Below are 23,893 nucleotides of genomic sequence, written 5' to 3' on the forward strand. Positions count from 1 at the left end.
CCAATTCGTAAATTCAAAACTCAATTCATAAATATGTAAATCAGATTCATAAATTCAAAATGCAATTCATAAATGGACACAATTTCAATTCATTTAGGGAATTATTTATTTATTTATTTATTTATTTATTTATTTATTTATTTATTTTTACTTGTGAATTCACAACTTAAAACAAGTTATTATTGCAAATATATTGTTTTTGAGACTGATCTGGCTCCATACGAGTGACTCAAAATGATTATAATTACCAAAGCTGGTAAAATGTCATGTTTCACAATTTAGTGATCTACACAACAAATACTGCATAACGTTTTAAATATAATGGAAAAATTATCATGGAAATTTTTTTTTTTTGGGGAAAATTTCACATTTGGCTTGTAGAGTGGGGACCCTGGTAAATATTAGTTAGTTAATACATTGACATCTTCTGGCTTTATCATGTGGTTCTTGTAGTGATGAATTTGAGCAGCATGTTAAATATCCAGTGCCAGAGTTTCTTAGCGACTGCAATGACTTATGCATTAGCAGAGCTTGAGTTGAGCAGAGACGTCATGCTGAGCATCTGTCACTGACCTTTATCTGATCACAGCTTTTATTTGCTGTCATCATTTGCAGGACTTATTGAGTCGCAGGTTTTTAGTGGTGATAAAGTTTTATCTGCTATTGATGTGTTTTTCCCTCTCAATTCTGAGTTTGCACGTTACATTTTCTAAGAAACAACACATTTCTAAACATAATAGTTTTAATAACTCATGTCTAATACAGTAACTGATTTCTTTTGTCTTTGCCATGATGACAGCACATAATATTTGACTATATATTTTCAATTTTCGAGTATTCAGCTTAATGTGACATTTAAAGGCTTAGCTGGGTTAATTAGGCTAAGTTAGGGTAGATGTTCTGTAGTCAATCAAGGAAAAAAAATGCTTAAGGGAGCTAATAATTTTGACCTTAAAATGGCTTTTAAAAAATTAAAAACTGCTTTAATTCTGGCCGAAGTAAAACAAATAGGACTTTTTCTAGAAGAAAAAAACATTATAGGAAATACTGTGAAAAATTCCCTGCTCTGTTAAACATCATTTGGATAATATTTGAAAAAGAAAAAAAGAAAATCCATAAGAGGGCTTATAATTTTGACTTCAACTGTACAAATTCTGAGCCTTTTCCCTCACAATTTATCAGTTTATTTCTCACAACTCTGCCTTTAGCTTTTGCAAGTCAGATATACACCTTCATTTTTAGCAATTGTGAGTTCAAAGTTTGCATCTTGCAAATTCAGCTTTTTTTTTTTTTTTTTAGAAATGTGCCTGTATTTCTTGCATTTGTGAGTTAAAAGCGTACATCTCACGATTTGGAGTTTATTTCATAAAATGTAAGCTTTACATCTTGCAATTCTGATTTGTTTTCTGACAATCAACTTTATTTCTCGTAATTGAGAGTTTAAATATTACATCTCCCAATTTCTGGCTTTTCTCTTCAGAACTGCAATATTATTTTAGAAATTGCAGGTTTAGAGTTTACATGATCCAATTCTGATGGTGTCTTCAGTTTTACCTGAAAAAATCTTAATTTTTTGTGTAGTTGTGAGTTCAAATTTTACATCTTGGAACTTAATCTATTACTCTCAATCTATAACTCTTTTCTTATTCTGGCCTGATTTCAGAGATATGCAACTTTAATTACTGCATTTTTTTGTAAACAATTTGACATCTTGCATTGTTGACGTCATCTCACAATACTTTCTTCAAAATTTCAACTTTATTTCTTGCAGTTGTGAGTTTATACTGTAGTTTACATCTGGCAATTCCTGGCTTTTCTTTTCAGAAGAACTTTTTAGAAGTTTCATCAGTTACAAAAAAGTTCAACTTTATTTCTTGTGAATTTAAAGTTTACATCTCACAACTTAATTTATTTAATTTCCTAATTTAAATTCCTTAAATTGGCGAGGCAGTGGCGCAGTAGGTAGTGCTGTCGCCTCACAGCAAGAAGGTCACTGGTTCGAACCTCGGCTCAGTTGGCTGTTCCGTGTGGAGTTTGCATGTTCTCCTTGCGTTCGCGTGGGTTTCCTCCGGGTGCTCCGGTTTCCCCCACAGTCCAAAGACATGCGGTGAATTGGGTAGGCTAAATTGTCCGTAGTGTATGAGTGTGTGTGTGGATGTTTCCCAGAGATAGGTTGCAGCTGGAAGGGCATCCGCTGCGTAAAAAACTTGCTGGATAAGTTGGTGGTTCATTCTGCTGTGGCGACCCCGGATTAATAAAAGGGACTAAGCCGACAAGAAAATGAATGAATGAAATTCCTTAAATTTGACTTAACTTCAGACTTTTAAAGTTGCGTGTCCCGGAAATTAAGTTGACATCTTGCAACTTTGACATCATGTCTTAAAATTGGACTTTCTTCAATATTGCAACTAACTTTCTTGCAGTTGCGAGTTAAAATTTATTTCTTATAATTCATAGTTTACATCTTTCAATTCAGGTTAGTTTGCTGAGAATTAAACCTTTAATTTCTGCAATTCCAAGTTCAATCGTTTACTCAAAGGATGACAAGCTGACAAAGTTTTATTTATGGAGAAGCTTAAAAAGCACTGCAGTGTTTGGGTGTTCTGTGTTCGTCTGAGATAATAAGTCTACCGAAAGGTGCATATTCCATACAAGGTGTGAAGCTGATCGGTCAGTCACGTGACTCGCAGCATGAAAAGTTCAGATGTTTTCAACTGAGAGTGCCTGGAAGGATGAGCACATTGCGCCATTCCATTCCTTGGCAGTTTGTGGGTATTTTACTACTACTAATAATAATAATTAATATTTCCATATATTTATATAGCGTTTTTCTGGGCACTCAAAGTGCTTTACACAATAAGGGAATCTCCTCATTCACCACCAGTGTGCAGCATCAATCTGGATGACGCGACGGCAGCCATTTTTTTGCGCCAGAGCGCACACCACACACCAGCTGATTGGTGGAGAGGAGACAGAGTGATGAAGCCAATTGGAATATGGGGATGGTCAGGAGGCCATGATGGACAGAGGCCAGTGGGCAGATTTGGCCAGGATGCCGGGGTTTAACCCCTACTCTTTTTTTTTTTTAAAGGACATCCTGGGATTTTTAACGACCACAGAGAGTCGGGACCTCGGTTTAACGCCTCATCCGAAAGACGGCGCTCACTGAGCAGAATAGAGTCCCCGTCACTATACTGGGGCATTAGGACCCACACAGATCACAGGTTGGGCGGCCCCTGCTGGCCTTACAAACACCACTTCCGGCAGCAACCTAGCTTTTCTATGTGGTCTCCCATCCAGGTACTGACCGGGCCCCGAGCCCTGCTTAGCTTCAGTGGGCGACCATGTGAGAGTTGCAGAGAGCTAGCTGCTAGGCATTTTCACTTCCGCAAAGAAACTTTCCAAAGACGTCTGTTTCTTACTTATTTTGCTGCTTGTGGGTTAAATTCGGGTGCGATATAATCGAGAGAATACGGTCATTGTTCAAAATAAAAGATTTTTCAAAATTAAAGATCCTTTAGACTCGAATAAAAGATAAAACTAAAAATAAATATATATATTTTTTTTTGTGTGGTCCAGTACCAATTGATCCACAGACCAGTACCAGTCCAGGACCCAGGGGTTGGGCACCACTGCTATAAACTATTCAAAACTCCATATTGTGAAAAAAAAATTTGTAGTTGCTGTTGTAATTCGACTTCTTATCAATTAGAAATTATCAGACCGGAGGTTTTGAATATCAGAAAATAAACTTTATTCTCCATAATAAAGCCGAGAAAGGGCAGAGCAGACCCCAGAGCATTCTGAAGTCTCTCCTGGACACTTCCTATCCCTGGTTCTCTCTTTCCAAAGTCTCTCCTGCTCCTTCTGAAGTCTCTGTGTTTTTTACAATCTTTATACAGGTTATTTTCCACACCCCTAGGTGTCTTGTTTTAACTCTTGACCATTTTTGACTAGGTTTCTAGTCTAAGGGGTCCTGCTATTCTTGGCTCTCACCCCACTAGCTTATGTCAACAGAGATGTCACAGGTCTGTCAGCAAAGTATAGATGCAACTTATGCATAGGAACTAAGTGTTTACATACATTGTCATGATAGGATAATAGAGTGGAGGAACTATGACGTCACTTTGTAGGCTAATCGGCTGCAAGCATAAAACTGGTTCCCTCGTGAAAATCCCTATAGGATTTTCCCATAGGCTTTTCGAAGATTGCAAATAATAAGCTCTGTGTTCAAACACAGTTCATTACACTTACACGTTTTGTCCAGCTGGATAATCCTCACACGAAAATACAACTTGGAGCACTTTTGGATCCTAAATGCAAACGCAAGAGTTAAAAAGCTAACATTAGGCTATAAACGGACTACAGAGCCCTCGGGGCGCTCGTCTGTGACGTCAGCCCCACCCTGCTACAGACGACTTATCAAGCTTAATTTTAGAAATAACGTCCATGACAAAGAGTTAATCTCTCTGTTTATTATATTGTAATCCACGCTATATATTATAAACAAATAAATACGCAAAAAAACATAGACCTATGTGCCTTTTGGAAGTGGGAAATACGTCTGTTTTGCTTTGCGGTTGTTCTAAAAGTTTTATAACTGCGAGTATAAATCTGCCTATATAGTATTTTCATCAGACATATTTAAATAAGTGTATCGCTCGCGCACACAGCCCGCTTACCTTAACAGACGACAGAAATGAGGCATGAGGAGGAACAAGTCTATCAAATGGCTGCAAGTTTCATCATCATGGCAACATTCAATATTCCTTTTATGTCACGACGTACAGCGAAAAGCAGCCCATACAGTCACATCTGCTATACGTTTTATGGAGGAGTGTAAATACTGCAGTTATGACTGAGTAAAATGTGTTCAGATGAATAAAAAAAGACGAAAAATCACTTGATCTCGTTAAAATGACAGTTAACATGCATGTATTTTTACAAATTTATTCACACGTTTGCATTACCGAGAGCAGGAAAGAAACAGGCTGCACTGGTGAGCAGTATCTTCATAATATCGTTTAATTAAAATAAATGATCAACAAATTAGCCTATCTCGACAGCCTTTACATGTGAAGGAATTATCTATACACAATCTGAATTCTCAATTAGAAAAACACAAAAAACTATAAAATACTCTTCATGAAAATACCTAAATAACAGACAAATCCAAACGCCCAAAACAAGCGAGCTGCGCTCCAGACCAGATCAGCTCGATGACGTATAATGTCTCCGACACCGCCTGTAGTCCCATTTAGCAACTTGATAGCAACCGTCTTTTTAAAGAAGCATAACTTATTTAAAAATTCAAGAGTGTGCTGTAACTGATGTGTTTTATGTCGTAGAACAAAACATGAAAGTATCTCGAGTTTGTGTTTGCCACGGACCTTATTTAAGCGATTTTACTGAAACCCCATTCAAAAAACCCATTGACTTTGGGACGAGGGAACCGAAAGTGCTAAAATGCTAACTCGCTTCCGGGTTTTTGCATACAAATTGACGTCATAGTTCCTCCACTCTATAACTTGATAACATGTTACTCACTCTAGCTTCTGACACATATAGCTTCATACAAGTATTTAGCATGTATAATCAGTGCTTTACATAGTCAGTTATTCTACACAATCATTCCTCAGCATAGCTTTCTCCTACACTGTAAAAAATAAATTGTTGAGAAAACAGAAAAAAATAAGGCAACTTGATGCAGTAAGAACTTTGGGTTGTCTCAACAACTGTTTTTTAGTTTTGCTCAGTAACAATTTTTTGTTCAGCTAACATAATTTTGTTTCTTTATGCAATGTTGATTATTGTATTTTACTAATGAAGATATTCTTGTCACATCAACTGAAGCAACAGTAACTGCTATTGAGTCAATACATTTTTTTCTGTTTAGTGGATGATTTTTTTTCAAATTTGCAAAATAAGTAATTAGTTCTAGTTAGCATATCATAGCAGTTAGGAGTTTTTAATCATTTTACTTAAAAATGAACACAAACTTACTACTTTATCCATTCATTTTACTTTGGCTTAGTTTCTTTATTCATCAGGGGTCACCACAGCTGAATGAACTGCCAACTTGTTCAGCATATGTTTTACAGGGTATGCCCTTCCAGCTGCAACCCAGTACTGGCAAACACCCATTCACTCTTAGACACCTGTACCTCATGTCTTATATGGCGGAAACCAGAGTACCCGGAGAAAACCCACGTGAACACAGGGATGCCAACTGACCCAGCCAGGTCTCGAACCAGCAACCTTCTTGCTGTGAGGTGACTGTGCTACCAACTGCGCCACTGTGTCACCACTCTTTCAAGCAACTGATAAACAAACTTAGTTTTCGATCGTCACGTCACGCAAGCACAAATTATTTAAATATCAACATTTCTGTTCAACACAAAAATGTTTGTCCAGAAAACTCAGTTAAACATGTAGACATAACATTTAGCGAATATTGTTGACATAACATATATTTTTATGTAATCAATTCGTATTCACAATTCTTAGTATTTATGACAGAAAAAGTACAGTTTGCTGAACAAATGGTGATTTTGTTTTTTAGAGTGTAGTGTTGCTCCTGTGCAAGCATACTCATCTTACACAGACATATCACTTTATTTTTATTCTTTCATTACCTTTTTAAATTTTGTACCAGAAACAAGTAAGCCTAAGTATGTAAATGTACGTTTAATGAGGTATGTGCACTATTAAAATGAAATGAAACACCGCTCCAGTATTTACAGTTTATTGCACAACACCTGGTTCTATTCTTTATAAATAATTAACAATTCCCAGCAGACGTTTGCTATTGGATACACACAACCCTGCACTTCTTATGATTTCAACGATAAGTGATCTGCCTCTTTAATTTATAAATGTGCCTGCTATACACTTAGTGCCCTTATGAAGCAGGCAGCGTGTCTCTGAGCTCCATTGAAGTTTATAACTAATGGTGTTTTTGCTGTCTGTCTTCGGCCTGTGCAAGCCGAGGCATGCTGCTTATCTGCTGAGAATTACTCTCAAAGAATGCCAAATGCAGAGTGCAACCCCCAAATTATTTTTCAGGCCACTTACAGGTGCTTCAATAGGCCTTTGTGCTAAAGAAGAGCAAGTCTCTGCATTGTGCAATGGCGTATGGTTGAAGGATCTGGCCCTGAAGGGCTGTAATGGATCTGGGAGATTAGAAAGACCTGTCGGGCCCCGGAGCTTAATCAAAACGCTGTGTCAGACACCAATACGTACACTAATATTATGCACTGTAATGGATACAGCCCTCAAACATGAACACATACTGTCTCTGAATACCTGCATCCGGTGCCTCGGGACTGATAACTGAAGGAATGTGCTTAATACGCATCATTAGATTGGTGCATGTGAACAGAAATGCCCTCATTGGATTGGAATGAGCCGTAAATCAGAGGAAGGCGAATCATTTGGAGATATGTGCAAGCAGACTGGTTAGTTAATGCTGTAATGTAAATACCTGAAAGTGAAATCAGATAAGACCTTTGACACTTTCGAGATAGAGTAAGATTTACCATTGTGCTTGAGATTTCTTTGTAGATGGCTTGAGATTTGCGGCGAGCGTTGTATTTTGTAAATCAATGATTTGACTTCACTTTAAAATAAGTGAGTGAACCCGTTGATTTTAAAACGATTAGTTGACTTTACTTTAAAAAAAAAAAAAGATGAGTAAAGTCAATGCTGTTGAAGCAATTAGTTAACTTTAAAAAAGTGAGTAAATCCAGCGCTTTTGAAGCAATATGTTGACATTGTTATTAAAAAAGTGAGTAAACGTGTTATAAAGTAATTAGTTGACTTTGCTTTAAAAATGAGTAATCCCTTTGCTTTTAAAGTGATTTGTTGAATTTACTATAAAAATTCTAGTTAAATTGTAACTTTTAAAGCAATTTAAATGACTTTGCTTTAAAAAGTGAGTAAACCTTTTGCTTTTGAAGTGATTAGTTGACTTTACTTTAGAAAAATGAGTAAACCCAATGATTTCAAAGCTATTAGTTGACTTTACTTAAAAATGTGAGTAAACCCAATGCTTTTGAAGCAATTCGTTGACTTTTTTTTTTTTTAAACTGAGTAAAAGTTTCATTAAATGTGTTCTTTTTAAAGTGATTAGTTGTTTTTTTAAGTGAATAAAACCCATTGCTTTTAACGTGATTAGTTGACTTTACTTTAAAATAAATGAGTAAAGTCAATGCTGTTGAAGCAATTAGATCATTTTAAAAAAAGTGAGTAAATCCAGCGCTTTTGAAGCAATACTGTAGGTTGACATTGTTATTAAAAAGTGAGTAAACGTGTTATAAAGTAATTAGTTGACTTTGCTTTAAAAAATGAGTAAACCCTTTGCTTTTAAAGTGATTTGTTGAATTTACTATAAAAATTCTAGTTAAATTGTAACTTTTAAAGCGATTTAAATGACTTTGCTTTAAGAAGTGAGTAAACCTTTTGCTTTTGAAGTGATTAGTTGACTTTACTTTAGAAAAATTAGTAAACCCAATGATTTTAAAGTTATTAGTTGACTTTACTTAAAAATGTGAGTAAACCCAATGCTTTTGAAGCAATTCGTTGACTTTTTTTTTTTTTAAGTGAGTAAACGTGTTGGTTATAAAGTGATTACACTGTAAAACCCAAAGAGTAAAGGCAAATCAAACCATTTGGGGAAACCGATTGCAACAAACAATTTGAGTTAAAAATGAATCTAGTTCACTATACTATAAAAATTAGTAAACCCTTTGCTTTTACATTGATTAGTTGACTTTTAAAATTTAAAAGTAAATCTGTAAATCTGTTCCTTTTAAAGTGATTAGTTGACTTTACTTTAGAAAAATGAGTAAACCCTTGGCTTTAAAGTGATTAGTTGACTTAACTTTGAAAAAACTTGACTTTGCTTTTGAAAAGTAAGTAAACATGTTGGTATTAAAGCAATTACTTCACTGTACTGTAAAAATTTAGCAAACCTCTTGCTTTTAAAGCGACTTGTTGAATTTATAAGTTTGAGTAAACTTATTTTATTTTATTTTTTTAAGTGAGTAAACATTTTGCTTTTGAAGTGATTAGTTGAGTTTACTTAAGAAAAGTGAGCAAACATGTTGCTTTTAAAGTTGTTACTTGACTTTACTTTAGAAAAGTGAGTAAACCATTTGTCTTTGAAGCAATAAGTTGACTTTACTTTTAAAAAAACTGAGTAAACTCGTCACCTTTAAAGCAAATAGTTAATTATAATTTTTAAAAATGAATAAACCAATTGCCTTAATTAATAATTAATTAAATTATGTGCAGAATTATGATAATTTGATTAAGTCAACTTAACAGTTAAGCTAGAACGGGGTTTACTAACTTTTTTAGTAAATTCAACTTGGGGCTGTTTACAGTGTAGTTCAGATGTTCTGATGCATCAGATTTGAACATTCAGCCAACCTACAATGTAAAGCGGTAAAGATGATTTGGTGAGTAAAAGAATTGGTTCCTATTTAGCTGGTAACTTAATAAGGAACAGTGACATGCTATAATACTATAATTTGATTTTAATAACCAGTCTAAACTTAACTAAAGTGATGTAATGGACATGTGACATGCTTAATGTAAGGAATTAAATGGAAAATTCCTGCCATTAAGCAACTTTGACAAAAAATAACAGGAGGATCTGGATTAGAACGGATCTCGATGTGGTTCAATGCTCTACAATGACCTTTTCTAATAAGGCGTATTGGGATTTATATATATATAACTTATGATATATATATCATAAGTTTTACTTATGAAAGCCTCTCTTTTTTATACACTGACAAAAGTCTTGTCATTAATCCCAGTTGTAGGAGCAACAAATAATGACTTCTAGTTGATCATTTGTAAAAATGTCAGAAGGTGGATTTTTCTGATGAATTATCTGTTGATCTGCATCCCATTCATCAAATACTGCAGAAGACCTACTGGAAACCACATGAACCCAAGATTCACTCAAAAATCAGTCAAGTTTGGTGACGGAGAAATCTTGGTTTGGGATTACATTCAGTATGGTGGCGTGTGAGAGATCTGCAGAGTGGATGGCAACATCAACAGCCTGAGGTATCAAGACATTTGTGCTGCCCATTACATTACAAACCACAGGAGAGGGCAAATTCTCCAGCAGGATAGCGCTCCTTCTCATACTTCAGCCTCCACATCAAAGCTCCTGAAAGCACAGAAGGTCAAGGTGCTCCAGGATTGGCCAGCCCAGTCACCAGACATGAACATTATTGAGCATGATGGAGAAGGCATTGAAGATGAATCCAAAGACTCTTGATGAACTCTGGGAGTCCTGCAAGAACGCTTTCTTCGCCATTCCAGATGACTTTATTAATCAGTGATTTGAGTCATGTCAGAGATGTATGGATGCAGTCCTCCAAGCTCATGATGGAGTCAGACACAATATTCATTCTGTCTCCACTGCAGCAGGACTTTATATTCTATACTGGACATTATTTCTGTTCAGTGACGAGAATTTTGTCTGAGCAAAGTCAGACCTTACTGTCCTGATGAAATCATTAAATAATCAAGGCATGATCATATTTTATTTAGTAAAATTAGTGGATTTTTGTCAGGTAGTGTATATATCAAAGCTACATTTATATTATAAAAAGATACAGCAATTAAAAACAGTAATAGTATGAAATATAATGACATTAAAAGGGATTGTTTTCTACTTTTATGTTTTAAAATGCAGTGTTTCTACACGATATATTTTTTTTCAGCACCCATACTTCATTCTACAGTCACAGAAATCATTCAGATATGTCTATTTGCTGGTCAAAGTACTTATATTACTATGATATGCTGAAGATGTGCTTCTGAACATTTTCATTATTCATTTTTTTTCCTGGATTTAAATAAGAGTTATGGAGATTTCAGGACAAAAGCTTTCATTTCATTATAAATATCACTTTTAATTTTAAAACATTTAATGCATCCTTTCATAATAAAACTGAACATAAAACAAAACTTTAGAAATGTACACTATAAATAAGTATCTGTTAATTAAAAGTTTCTGTATTTTGTGATTTTGGGCTTATTTATGGTTGTGAATTGCATTATGGGATGTTGATCTCTGCTCTGAAGACTTTCGCTGATCGAAATTCAACTCTACAGTTCAACAACTTGACTTAAGTGACATTTTACTTCAGTAGTTTGAAATAATATAATGTGTAATATAGAGAGAACTAAGTCAGAAAATGTGCTGCATTTCATTACATGGTTTTTGTAGCGTAATAAAAAGCACCAACACAGGCAATATAGCACTGCAAACTATTAAAAATGCCAATGAAAGTCAAGTTTTTTTTTACTTTTCAATGTTAAAAGTTGTTGCAAGAAAGATCAAGATCTCATGTGGGTATTCAAAAGCATAAATAAACGAGAAATAAATGAATCACCAAATACAGATATTTTAGCGTCCAATTTTAGTTTGTATATTGCATGACATTATTATCTACCGGCCGCGTCAGAGGTCACATTACTCAAAGGAACAAAAAACAAAGCCACTGCTCTTTGTTTGGTTCAAAGTGGAGAAAGGCCGAGCGCTGGAGAGAGGCTTGTTTGTTTAGTTGAGCTGATTGTCTTGATTGGAGGAGGAGGAAAGCATTAGCAGCGGGTGACATAAACTCACAATCACAGACCGACCGCTCATTTGTCAGAGGTGTTGTTAGTCACTGTTTGAAAGGGGCTGATGAAGACTAATGGGGTCGCATTGCCTCATGTGACCTTGTTTGGGCCCACCGGATATACAGTTGAAGTCAAAATTATTCACCCTCCAGTGAATTTTATTTCTTTAAATATTTCCCAAATGTTGTTTAACAGAGCAAGACATTTTTCACAGTATTTCCTATAATATTTTTTTTTCTGGAGAAAGTCTTGTTTTATTTTGACTAGAATAAAAGCAGTTTTTAATTTATTTTTAAGGGCACCTGTGATGAAATCATCTTCTGTAAGCTGTTTAGCCAAAACTGTGTGCAGGTATACTGTGTCCACAGTCATATTGGAGTGATATAAACACAATACGTCTCTTTTTTTTTTTTTTTTTTTCCCGACGTTAAAATAGGATCCAAATACCTCCTATTTTGAGGCCGACCACAACATGATGTAGGAGTGCGGTTTCCCCACCCACCAAATTGATTGACAGCCGCATATTAACATGTCACCATAGTTACGCGTATAATCATATCAACAAGACAAAGACAGATTGTGCACAAATAAAACGGAAATAAAAGATCTGTTCAGCTCTCTGTGATCATCAGTCATCATCAAATGTGATCAAGAGTGAGTTTTACAAGTTTCAAACGGAGCATGTTTGTAATAAAGTAAATTAAAGACAGTAAAATCGCTGTAATTCATCAGCACAGCCGCATGTCAGTACAATTATAAAAGAAGATTCTTCAATCCTGGTTTGAGTATGTTAAATCAGGTGTCTTTTGTACATTAACATAATGGTTATGCACACAGCAGTGGATATTAATTTGTATCCTGTCACATTTGCCATGCAAAAACACTGCAAAACTAAATGCGTGCGCTGTGTGTGTGTGTGTGTGTCTGTGTGTGTGCATGAACTTTGTAACAACATTGTGTGTGACTCATCATTGCAGAAAGGCTTGAATTAACTCCACAACAAAAACATTTTACCGTAATATTTCTCACAAACGTTACATGAGATCTGCTTCCTTCGTGTGTGTCGGAAATTGAGGCACACTCTAAATGCTTGTTCACACTGGGGTGCTTTTTTCTCACGTTTTAATGCCTTGTGACTAAATAAAGGGCGGCAATGTGATCATGCACACCAATACGCAAAATGCCAGGCATAAAGTGTCATTTTTAGACAAATGCCTCATACTCGTTTTTTGGGGTTTTTTTGACGCGCCACATCAAAACCTTCTCCACCAATCAGATCGGCACTTTTGTTCACGTGCATGGAGCTGCTGAAGTTACAGTAAACAGCACTTGGAGGCGCTCAAGCGCTAAACTGTCAATGCGAGCGCACATTGAAGAAGTTGCCCAGAGGCGATATGAACGTTTAGCTGCTTATTGCTCTGGTGAACAATAATCATTTCTTCATCGCTCCAGCCATCCATGCTTGTTTGAGTAACCAGTAACTTTAACAACAAGCGTGTCAACTTTGTCTTCTTTTTCTGTTACAAGCAGGTGTCGGAAGCTTAAAGTTGTGTAGCGCCATCTAAGTCAAGGAGGAAACTTTAATACATTTATTTTGTACGTGTGAATTTGTTCAGAAATTTTGGTTTGACCTCTATCGTTATTTAAACACTCCTCCTACCTTTGCACAAGCTTTCAGTTTAAAATAAATGATTTGTTATTACTCAGAATCCTCACTTAATCTAAAGAATTTATTTTCAACTTTTTTTGTCTTGTTTGAATTTTTTTTTTATACGTAAGCCAAAATGTCTGGCTTCAGTCCTTACTTTTCCACATTTTCTGATTGAAGTTGACTCACTGCTCAAATCTTTAAGCATCTGTAACAACAAAAAATGTGTCAGATTCTTGGTTCTATATGAAGAAATGTTGTCTATTGACTCTGATTTGAGTTAGATAGCTTTAATAATGCTCTTAATTTATTTATTTTCATACACTTTTATACAATTGCAATGTACTTACCCCTTCCTTTGTTTTGTTGATCTTTATTTCTTTCTGCAGCTAATGTAGTTTGTATTTTTCCTCTTTTGTATCTTATATTGATCTCCTGATTGTGGTGGTATATTTCCCTTCTTTAATAATAACAATGAAAAAAAAAATCTCAGTCAAGGAGTGATTTTGCATACTCTTCTGCTCGTTGCTAGTGAAAATCGCATAGACAAAAAGCATCCCATTATGCACGAGCCTTAAAGGGCCATGAAACCCCCTCGTTTCAGCAGGGTGTTTTCACACCTCTACTTTGGAAAAAGTCAGAAAAGTGGGCGTGTCCAGCTCTGTTTAGGGGGGAGTGTCGGAGGAAGAAAAGCGGCTTGGTATGGGAGTGTCTATTTGGGCGCGCTGAATTTCAGAGTCAAAACACACACCCACAGCGGACAATGTGACTGTGTTTACATGGACATCTGTAGTCGAATTATTTGCCAAATTATTAAATGTTGGACTTTAACTGCAGTTTGGCTCTTTCATTCAGGGAATTCATTCATGTCCCTCCCGACAAACGTGATATTTGATTCGAGGCGCTGCTCTAAGCGTGTATTTTTCATGCAATGTTTGATACCGCACGGTGAATGAGAGAAAAAAAAACTCAGCATTTCCCGGAAACTTAGATACACACGGCAGGTAGCGTCAGAAAGCCGCGTGTGTTATTCCGTTCACAAAATCCAACACGAGGTTATTGTTTGGTTGTAACTGTTAGTGCTAACTATTGCACTCGGTGCAATAGTTTGTTTGATACGAATAAAATACGAACTGAATAAACAGAGCACTGGACGCTCACTTACCAAATCTGTAGAGACAGGACAATCACCAGCAACTAGAGCCGCGTCTTTATTAAGAGGAGACTACAATCTGGATCTCAGCGTTTGCAGATGAGAACAGCTCTCAGGTAAACAATAATCCTCCTTAGACACGTAAGTTATTGTTGTCGAGCGTCGCGTACACTGTTAATCCACACGTGACTCCAGCTGAGCTCTCACAGAGAGAAAATAAAAACGAAACTTAATGGCAGCAAACTATAAAAGCAACACTTCACGCTTGTTTTGCCAACACAACGTGGCGTCTTTGTCGTCTAAACACTGTGACAGTAATGAATATTAATGAAGTTGCACAATAGAGCGCGCTGATTGGTTTGACCCAAGCCTTACTCATGCATTAATGCAACACACTGTAAGACGTAATAAGACTCACTCTGGCACAGACGCCCAGTCTGCACGCTGGAATACACGCTATTATGTCATGACCGTGACGCAGCTTCAAAAATTAGTTTCAAACAGGAAGTACGAATTTGCTTGAAATAACGCAAAAACAACCAATTTACACTTTTTAGTGAAATATAGGTGTCCTAATAGTGTTTTTAGCAGTGTGGGACACATATACGACTGTCAACAGCTCAAAACATGTGTTTTAGTGTTTCGTGACCCTTTAACAGGCACATGGGAATGGTGGGCGGGGAGAACTAGGTCATTTGCATAAAAGGCACAGGCAACAAAAACATCTACAATGTGCTCCGAGCTGAAAATTCCAGTATTCAGAAATGTATAATAAATAATCTGATGCGTGTTTTGAGCTGAGACTTTACAGACGCATTCTGGAGACACAAAAGACTAGTCTTAAACCTTAAAAAGGGGTAAAATAGGTGCCCTTTAAAACCATTTTAAGGTCAATATTATTAGCCTCCTTAGGTAAAAGTTTTGAATTGTCTACAAAACAAACCACTGTCATATAGTCACTTGCCTAATTACCCACCTAATTAACTTAGTTAAGCCTTTAAATGTCACTTTAAGCTGAATACTAGTATCCTTAACAATATTTAGTCAAATATTACGTGCTGTCATCAAGATAAAAGAAATCAGTTATTGGAAAGTAGTTATTAAAACTATTATGTTTCGAAATGTGTGGTAAAATATACAGGAGGGCTAATTATTCTGACTTCAACGGTATAATAACTTTAACTAATAACTAGTAACTAACTTTAACTTCAACTTTCCTACATTTTGATAGTAATGCAATAATGTGCACCTTTAATTATGTGAAACAATAATTATCATGAAAAGTGCTGTACGAATAAACTTGGATTGAACCGGATGTGAGAGAGACGACACTCAGCTGACAGCGTGATTCAGCGCTATTAAGACTAGACTGTGTTATTTGTACAGTCAATAATTAACACACTGTCCTGTTTCAGCATGCAACTTTAGTACCAGTCTTCCAGAAGCATGCACAGACTCACATTTCAGTCAAAGTCATTTACAGGAAACGTTTAACTGTGATGTTTTAAAAAGCCTTCATGCAACCAAATGAGTTATATAGGGACTCTTAAAGGGACAGTTCACTTAAAAAAAATCCAGATTTCTTCATTTTGGAAAAGTTTTCATTCATCCATTTGTTTCAAAGCTGTTTGAGGAAAGGAGATATTTTGAAGAATGTTGGAAACTGGTAACCAGCGCACGTGCACCAGCGCAAACCCCTCCCTGCCTCATCCCTCGTATAAATATGGTAATGACTCCACTTTGGCAAAACCAAACAAAAAAGTAATGGCAAAAGCAAGCAAGAGGAAAAACTACACAGAATGTGAGTTGGAGGTGCTCCTATCGAAGATGGACATGGGGCCCTATCATACACCCGGCGTAATGTGGCGCGCGGCGCAATACTCTTTTGGTACTTTTAGCTCAGCGCAAGGGTCATTTTAAGGCGTTGCGCCCCGCTGTTTAAATAGCAAATGCGCTCAAATGTGCGCCCATAGGCGTTCTGGCCTAAAAATCAGGTGTGTTTTGGCGCGTTGCTATTTTGAGAAACTGTAAATAGTCTGATCTTTAGACAAGAACAAAGTCGGTCAAATGTCTGGCGCAAAGTGCGCCTGGCTTACACACTACAAACAAGATGCAGAGCAATACGCATATATCTTTACATATGAAAAATATATAATATCTTAAGGATATATATAATAAGGATATATACAGGATATAAATGTAAATTATTAAAATATTACAAAACATATTAATTTCTAGCCTACATGAAGATTTAAAAACCACTGCCTTACTTTCTTCATCTCGGGAGGCTTTTTCAGTTCATTTAATTTGCTTTTGTATAATGTTATTATTATTAGCAGTATTATTTAATATATCCATATTTATATTTGTTATATAAAAAACAAGCTTAGATTTGCCCTCCTGTCAGGTTTTAGACCAAATGGGGCACAGCAGGTGTATTTGGAAATAACTCAGTATTTTGAGCACACTTGGTCATTATTGTTCATTTATTCGTTTGCTGGAAATTAGAACTGAATTTAGAAATAGTTTTGAAACAAATCTTTGCGCTTAACAAACGAAATTTATTATTTATAGGCTAATCGATGTCTGTTGCCTAAAGTTTTCCCTATCCACGAGAGCGAAAGTGAATTTACTTTACGTCAAAATGCGCTCTTGGCGCGACGCAGCTGGCTCTTAAAGGTAATGGGAGATGAGGCTCTAATTGGTTTATTCTCAAAACACACCTATAACTCATTAAGAAAATAAACTCAACCCTTTTAGACCATGCGCCACGGCGCAAAGCGGATTTTCCCATCCTTAAATTAGCAAAAATGCGTTCTGACACGCCCTGAAAACGTTTGCGCCCTGCATTTTGCGCTCTGCGCATGGACTGTCAAAATAGAGCCCATGGTGTTAGGAGAGGGAGAGAGGAGCGAAACAGTGTTATTTGCAAGTTTGTCCTCCGGAATTAATAACAAAAGAAAAAAAAATAGAGTGGGAGAGAATTTTAGCCTTTCATAGTTTTTTAGACTGTCACATGATATTTATTTCAAAATTTGTGAAGGGTAAAAACTTTTATAAAATGTGGGGCTCTCTCCTTAAATATATGGAAATGTATACTCCCTGCATACTGGATGATAGTTAATTTTGACATTTCTCTCTGCTGTGTGACATCTCATGTGACATCAAGACCAGGCTTTTAGTTTGGTGTATAAACAATTGTTATGGTTGGTTGGCATTTTATTTTATTTTATTTTTTCTATTGTTGTGGTTTAATTTTTATTATTTTTTTTATATATAAATATATCTGGGGGTTAAAAATTGTCATAATCATTTAGATCCTTGTTTACTTCTCTCTCTCTATGTCAAAATGTACAATAATATTCTAAAATGTGTGATATTTGTAAATTTTTGAAAATTTCTATAAATAAAGTTGGAAAAAAAATTGTAAAGGGGAAAACTGCATAAATGCATACATTTATACATGGTAAAATATGTTAAAGTGTTTAAGTTAGCATTAAAAAATGTAAAATACCTCAGACAAAAGAGCAAAAATGTTTCAGTATAAATGTTTCCTCAATAGTTTTTTTTTCATGCATTTAGGTATTAAAAATATTGCCCTTCCTTCCTTTACGGGTGGTTTTATCAAGTTAAAGCGAGTAATTTGGCTACACCTGTTCCTTTGATTATGCTGTCCGTCTGATATTAGTCAGGGTGAAAATGAGTTGTGCATTGTTTCAGCTTCACGTGTAGGAAATGCAGTTCATTCCTCCCACTGATTTGACATTGGGTGGAGTGTCATTTTCACAAATGATATCTAACGCCAGAGGAAATACTCCTCCTTAGTACAGTGTAATAAAAACAGGGATATTCTCCTCACCAAATGTCGAATGAGATGTCTGCATTATGCTATTTTAAAGAGTACTAATTTAACTGTTCCTTAATAATGACAACAGCAGCAAGCATTAATTTGATCATAATATTCATTACAGCATCAGCTCTTCTCACAGAATCTGACATAGTTATTCAACAATTTGGTCTCTCAATTGGCCAAGTGAGATACCCAGTTGTGATTGGTCAAGAATTTAGTCTTGCTAAACTCTGCCTTTCAAGAATTTGCTTTGATTGGCTTGTTGTGATTGGTCAATAACTTACTCTATCTAAACTCTGCCTTTCAAGAGTTTACACTGTTATGATCGACCCAGTCTGATACCCTGCCTTTCATAGAGCCTGTACTGTTGTGAATGGCCTGTTGTGATTGGTCAATAATTTAGTCTTACTAAACTCCGCCTTTTAAGAGCTTGAAATGCTATGATTGGCCCAGTTAGAGACCCTGTTGTGATTGGTCTACAATTTGGTCTTTCTAAACTCCGCCTTTCTTAGAGTCTGCTATGATTGGCTTGTTGTGATTGGTCAAAAATTGGGTCTCACGTAACCTCGCCTTTCTAGAGCTTAAATGCTGTAGATTGGCTTGTTGTGATTGGTCAATAACTTACCCGATCTAAAGTCCGTCTTTCAATAGTCTACACTGATATGATTGGCCCAGTCAGATACCCTGTTGTGATTCGTCAAGAGTTTCGTCTCTCTATAAACTCTGCCTTTCATAGAGCCTGTACTGTTATGAATGGCCTGTTGTGATTGGTCGAGAACTTAGTCTCTCTAAACTCTGCCTTTCAAAAGCTTACACTATGATTGGCCCAGTCAGATATCCTGTTGTGATTGGTCAAGAATTTAGTCTCTAATATCCGCCTTTCAGGAGCCTGCACTGCTAAGATTGACCTGATGTGATTGGTCAACAATTTGGTCTCTCTAAACTCAGTCTTTCTCAGAGTCCGCTATGATTAGCTTATTGTGATTACTCAAAAATCTGGTCTTACGCAACCTCGCCTTTCTAGAGCTTAAACTGTTATGATTGGCTCAGTCAGATATCCTGTTGTGATTGGTCAAGAATTTAATCTCTCTAAACTCCGCCTTTTAAAATCTTAGTTAGATACCCTGTTGTGATTGGTCCAAAATTTAGTTTCTCCAAACTTTGCCTTTTAAAAGGTTTATATATATATATACTTGTTGTGCCTTCTATTATCAGCATTGTATTAAAAATATACTTATATTTAAATTTAATTACATATATATATATATATATATATATATATATATATATATATATATATACATACACACATATATATATATATATATATATATATATATATATATAATTAAAACAAAAAAATAAATATGATATATTAAAACTATATATATTAAAACTATATAAATCTATATAATTATGTTTTTTTAAACATACACAGATTCAAAGAGAACCACAAGTCAACAGGGAGATTGCAAGCAGCTTCTGCTTTAAGCTGAACTGACTGGATGTCTACTATTAAATGTCTACTTTCAAAATATACAGACAAGTGTAAAATACAGTAAAACATCCTAAATCTGTTGAAACGCGTTGATCTGATGGGGGTTGAGTTTGCAGCTAGATATGGGAAATCGCTAACAGGAACAGTGAACAGCTTCATTAGAGCGCGTCTGAAGCTCATAAGCAATTTTATTTTACATTCCATGGCAGAAACACTATTGAGCCTCGCTAGATCCTTCTGTATCAGCGCGCGTTCGTTATAAAACACTCACAGGACATTCATTTGGACAACTATGCAGATATCAACTATCCAACTATATTAATTTAACTATGCAACTATATTAAATAGTTCACACAAAATTACACAGAGAGACCTTCACTTTCAGTTCACGCATAGTTTGTAAATGAACAGACTTATATGTTGCCTACTAGTTGGAAACGCGATCATGAGGCGGGTTTTTTGCACTGAGTTTAAAGTAATCCATCACAGAGTTAATTTTTATCTCGCGGCCCACCTGCAGGATCACCGAGGCCCACTAGTTGATCTTTATTGATCTAACAAGCTCCGCCTTCTCCTAAACGTGCATAAGAATGTGTATTTGAACCATACAACCAAAACATAACAACAAACAAACATAAGTATTTAAATTTGAAACATATAGACAGTGCCCTCTAGTGAATTTTTCACCTGAAACGTGCAACAAATCTTACGGTTATCAAGGTATAGCTCAATTTGAAGACGGTAGACAGGCATGTGATAAATTTGTTATAACTGAAATATGCGAAGTATCATTTCAGGCCATTTTTCATGATGCTTTGCAGACCTTTTACATTCACAGACAGCTATGTGATGCAAATCTCGGATGCATGATGATAAATGTTGACTCACGGTTTGCATTTTATGTTTCAGGAAGTAGCTGTTAAAAGGACAATCTATGGTCTTACATTCAGCTCCACAACTATAGTTCAACACGTAAACCCCTGTGTGGATATACCTGCTCTCTTCTGACACAATCTGAAACAATCCAACAAGCTGTTGCCCAGTTTGAGACACGTTTACATGCCTCAAGCCACCCTGAGAAAAAAGAAATCCACTGTTTATAACACCAACACAAGGATCGAACACAATAAAGCCTCGCTTGCTTCATAATTGGACGACCTTTTCGGCTGAATGTGTGTTTTGAAACGACAGGAAAGCTGCCTTTCATTTTGACATTGTCTGAAAACGTCTTCAAGCACGTGCCTTTAAAGAAACACTCTGTCTGGGGGATGTTTGGTGACTTTAACTCCAAAAAAAAAAGAGAAAGATCTGCATAAGAGATCGAAAATAGACGTGAATAGTCACAAAAGTGCATATCCCAGTTGTGAAATATTCCTGGCTCTCTTCCATGGGAACTAATCCAAAGTGCACTGAGAAGCACCTCCAGGGAGGTCTTGTTAGAGTTTGAATAATATCGTGTGGATTGAAAGCAAAAGTCTCATCTCTGAGAGCTCCACTCAGAGGATTACCGTCCAATACTCCAGGAAAAATGTAGATTTACTCCACTTTGATCCTGCTTCTGCAATTCGGGAAAGCGTAAAAGAGTGAGCGGTACAATCCAAACTTACAACACAGCTAACAGACAGAAATCTTTAGTCACCAAGAAGAAGAAAAGGGAGTCGGGATGGAGTACAAACATGCGTCTACTAGAAGAGGCGACAGCTGGAGCGGGACGTCCTGCACACGAGAGAACTCATCCCTGGAGACGCTCAGATCTGACATCTTGGAGAAAGACGAGCTGAGAGGATTGACGTCTTGCAGGATGGAGAGGAAAACAAGTAAATATGCTCTTCTGTGTCTTGTTTACAAGGTTGACTCTAAACACTGGGGTTTACAGTAGTCAACATCTGATCTTTTTATTAAAGTATTGAACAGCCGTTCTTGTTTTAGGATGATTTCGACAACGTTTTTTTGAGCCGCTTCAGATGTTGACTGCTGTTTCGTTTAGTTTTAGTTTAACTGCTTAAAACATTTCTGGCAACTGAAATGAAGGACGTTTAAAGTTTTTTATATATTAATTTTTAGTTTGTTTATTTGGTTTAGTTAATTATTATAAATTGGCTTGTGATTGCAATATGATCACTGCGAAAATGCATTTCTTACTTAGAGGTTTTGTCTTGTTTCTAGCTGAAATATCTAGAATAAACGTCTCAAATCAAGAAGCATTTTCTAGACAAGTAAAAAAACATCTTGTTTTCCGAAAAATGAGTCAAAATTCCGTGTTTTTTCCTTTTAACAAGCTAAATAATCTGCCAATGAAGAAAGCAAAATAATCTTGTTTTCACTTTGACTTATTATCATATTATTTGCTTAGATACTGTTGCCTGTTTTAAGGAACTAAATAATAACTCACTTCATTTTGACGTCTTGCAGGATGGAGAGAAAAACAAGCTAATATGCTCTTCTGTGTTTGTTTACAAGGTTGAATCTAAACACTGGGGTTTACAGAAGTCAACATCTGATCTTTTTATTAAAGTATTGAACAGCCGTTCTTGTTTTAGGATGATTTCGACAACGTTTTTTGAGCCGCTTCAGATGTTGACTGCTGTTTCGTTTAGTTTTAGTTTAACTGCTTAAAACATTTCTGGCAACTGAAATGAAGGACGTTTAAAGTTTTTTATATATTTATTTTTAGTTTGTTTATTTGGTTCAGTTAATTATTATAAATTGGCTTGAGATTGCAATATGATCACTGCGAAAATGCATTTCTTACTTAGAGGTTTTGTCTTGTTTCTAGCTGAAATATCTAGAATAAACGTCTCAAATCAAGAAGTATTGTCTAGATAAGTACAAAAACATCTTGTTTTCAGAAATAATGAGTCAAAATTATGTGTTTTCCCTTTAAACAAGCTAAATAATCTGCCAATGTCCACATCTTAAACACTATTGATAGCTAGTATGAAATATTAAATCAATAAATAAACCAGTCTAAATTTTTAGTATTACAACTATTATAACAAATGGTGCAATAGGTATTTGAGTATCAAGTTATTCCCTTTTTATTTTAATTTTTTTATATTAGGTTATATTTTTACTACTATATTTATCAATGTTTATGAAATTATAAAAGCTTATTATGTTAGGATTTTGTAGTGTTTGTATAGTGATGTTTTTTGTGTTCTTGTTGAGTCTAAAATGTAATTTCGTTCTGCATTACAATTTATTGTGATGTTTTGAATGACAAAATAAAGAAAACTGGTACTGAACTGAATATATGATAATAACTATAAACACTGTGAACCCGGTACCGGGTCCGTGACATCATCAACTTTCGCTTTCAGATTTAAAGGGCGAGCATTGCACCAGACCCCCATAAGTGGTGTCGTTTGAAAGTGTAGAATCTATATTTTATGCACACATGCATCACTTTGGTTTTTATTCTACTGTACAAAAGTTATTTACACTTAAATACACAGTATTTTGGATACCCGAGCTGGGGATTGAACATTGGTTCATTTTCATATTTTTCATATGACACACATGTACAAGTTATAGCTCAAATGAAAGCTCTTGCCGGTGCTCATACAGTTCTAGCATTCTTTTAACTGAATTATATTCACATATCACACAGTTGCCGAATGAATCACAGTGTTTCCATGCCGCAGAAGTGAAAACAATACATTTATGATCACTAAGCAGCCCCAGATAGCACAAACAGCTGTCATCTCTTACCTTATGCTGTGCGCTTCAGGGCCGTTTCTCCTCTGTTTTTGAGGTGATGTGCATAAGTAATCCTTTTCTATGTCTGACATGGTCCAAACACAGTGAATTATGTTTGATTAAACAAAAGAATAGTGAAATATGAAAACAATGATCGATCCCTGTGTCTTGTACAGCACCTCCCATCAGTTGGAATACAATAACCTTTGCATAGATTATGGTGGAGACATTTTTCTGTTTTCCTATGATTACAAACATGTGCAGGAACCACCAACATTAATTACAGCACGCTAGACCACACAGAACCTAAAAGGTCCACTTTCAAATTTGAGTTCATTAAAAAAAAAATACAAAAAGCGCCTCTTTTTTAAGGTGTTTATTATAACACAGACAACA

General features: G+C 35.7%; 2 protein-coding genes across 2 annotated transcripts in view; both read left to right on the forward strand.

The window, feature by feature from the left end:
* nsd1a (nuclear receptor binding SET domain protein 1a) overlaps positions 1-23,893 on the forward strand; it is a 1,446,438-nt gene that overhangs the window by 458,368 nt on the left and 964,177 nt on the right. The gene's annotated exons all lie outside the window — the stretch shown is intronic.
* Positions 1-23,893, forward strand: part of synpo (synaptopodin) — a 61,676-nt gene that overhangs the window by 1,694 nt on the left and 36,089 nt on the right. The window contains exon 2 of the mRNA XM_087282028.1: positions 20,708-21,615. Coding sequence (XP_087138154.1) covers positions 21,462-21,615 — 154 coding nt within the window. The 5' untranslated portion in view covers positions 20,708-21,461. The remainder of the gene's footprint in view (positions 1-20,707; positions 21,616-23,893) is intronic.

This window comes from Danio rerio, chromosome 14 (assembly GCF_052040795.2).
Source record: "Danio rerio strain M-AB ecotype USA chromosome 14, GRCz13ab, whole genome shotgun sequence".
In the NCBI taxonomy this organism is placed as follows: domain Eukaryota; kingdom Metazoa; phylum Chordata; class Actinopteri; order Cypriniformes; family Danionidae; genus Danio; species Danio rerio.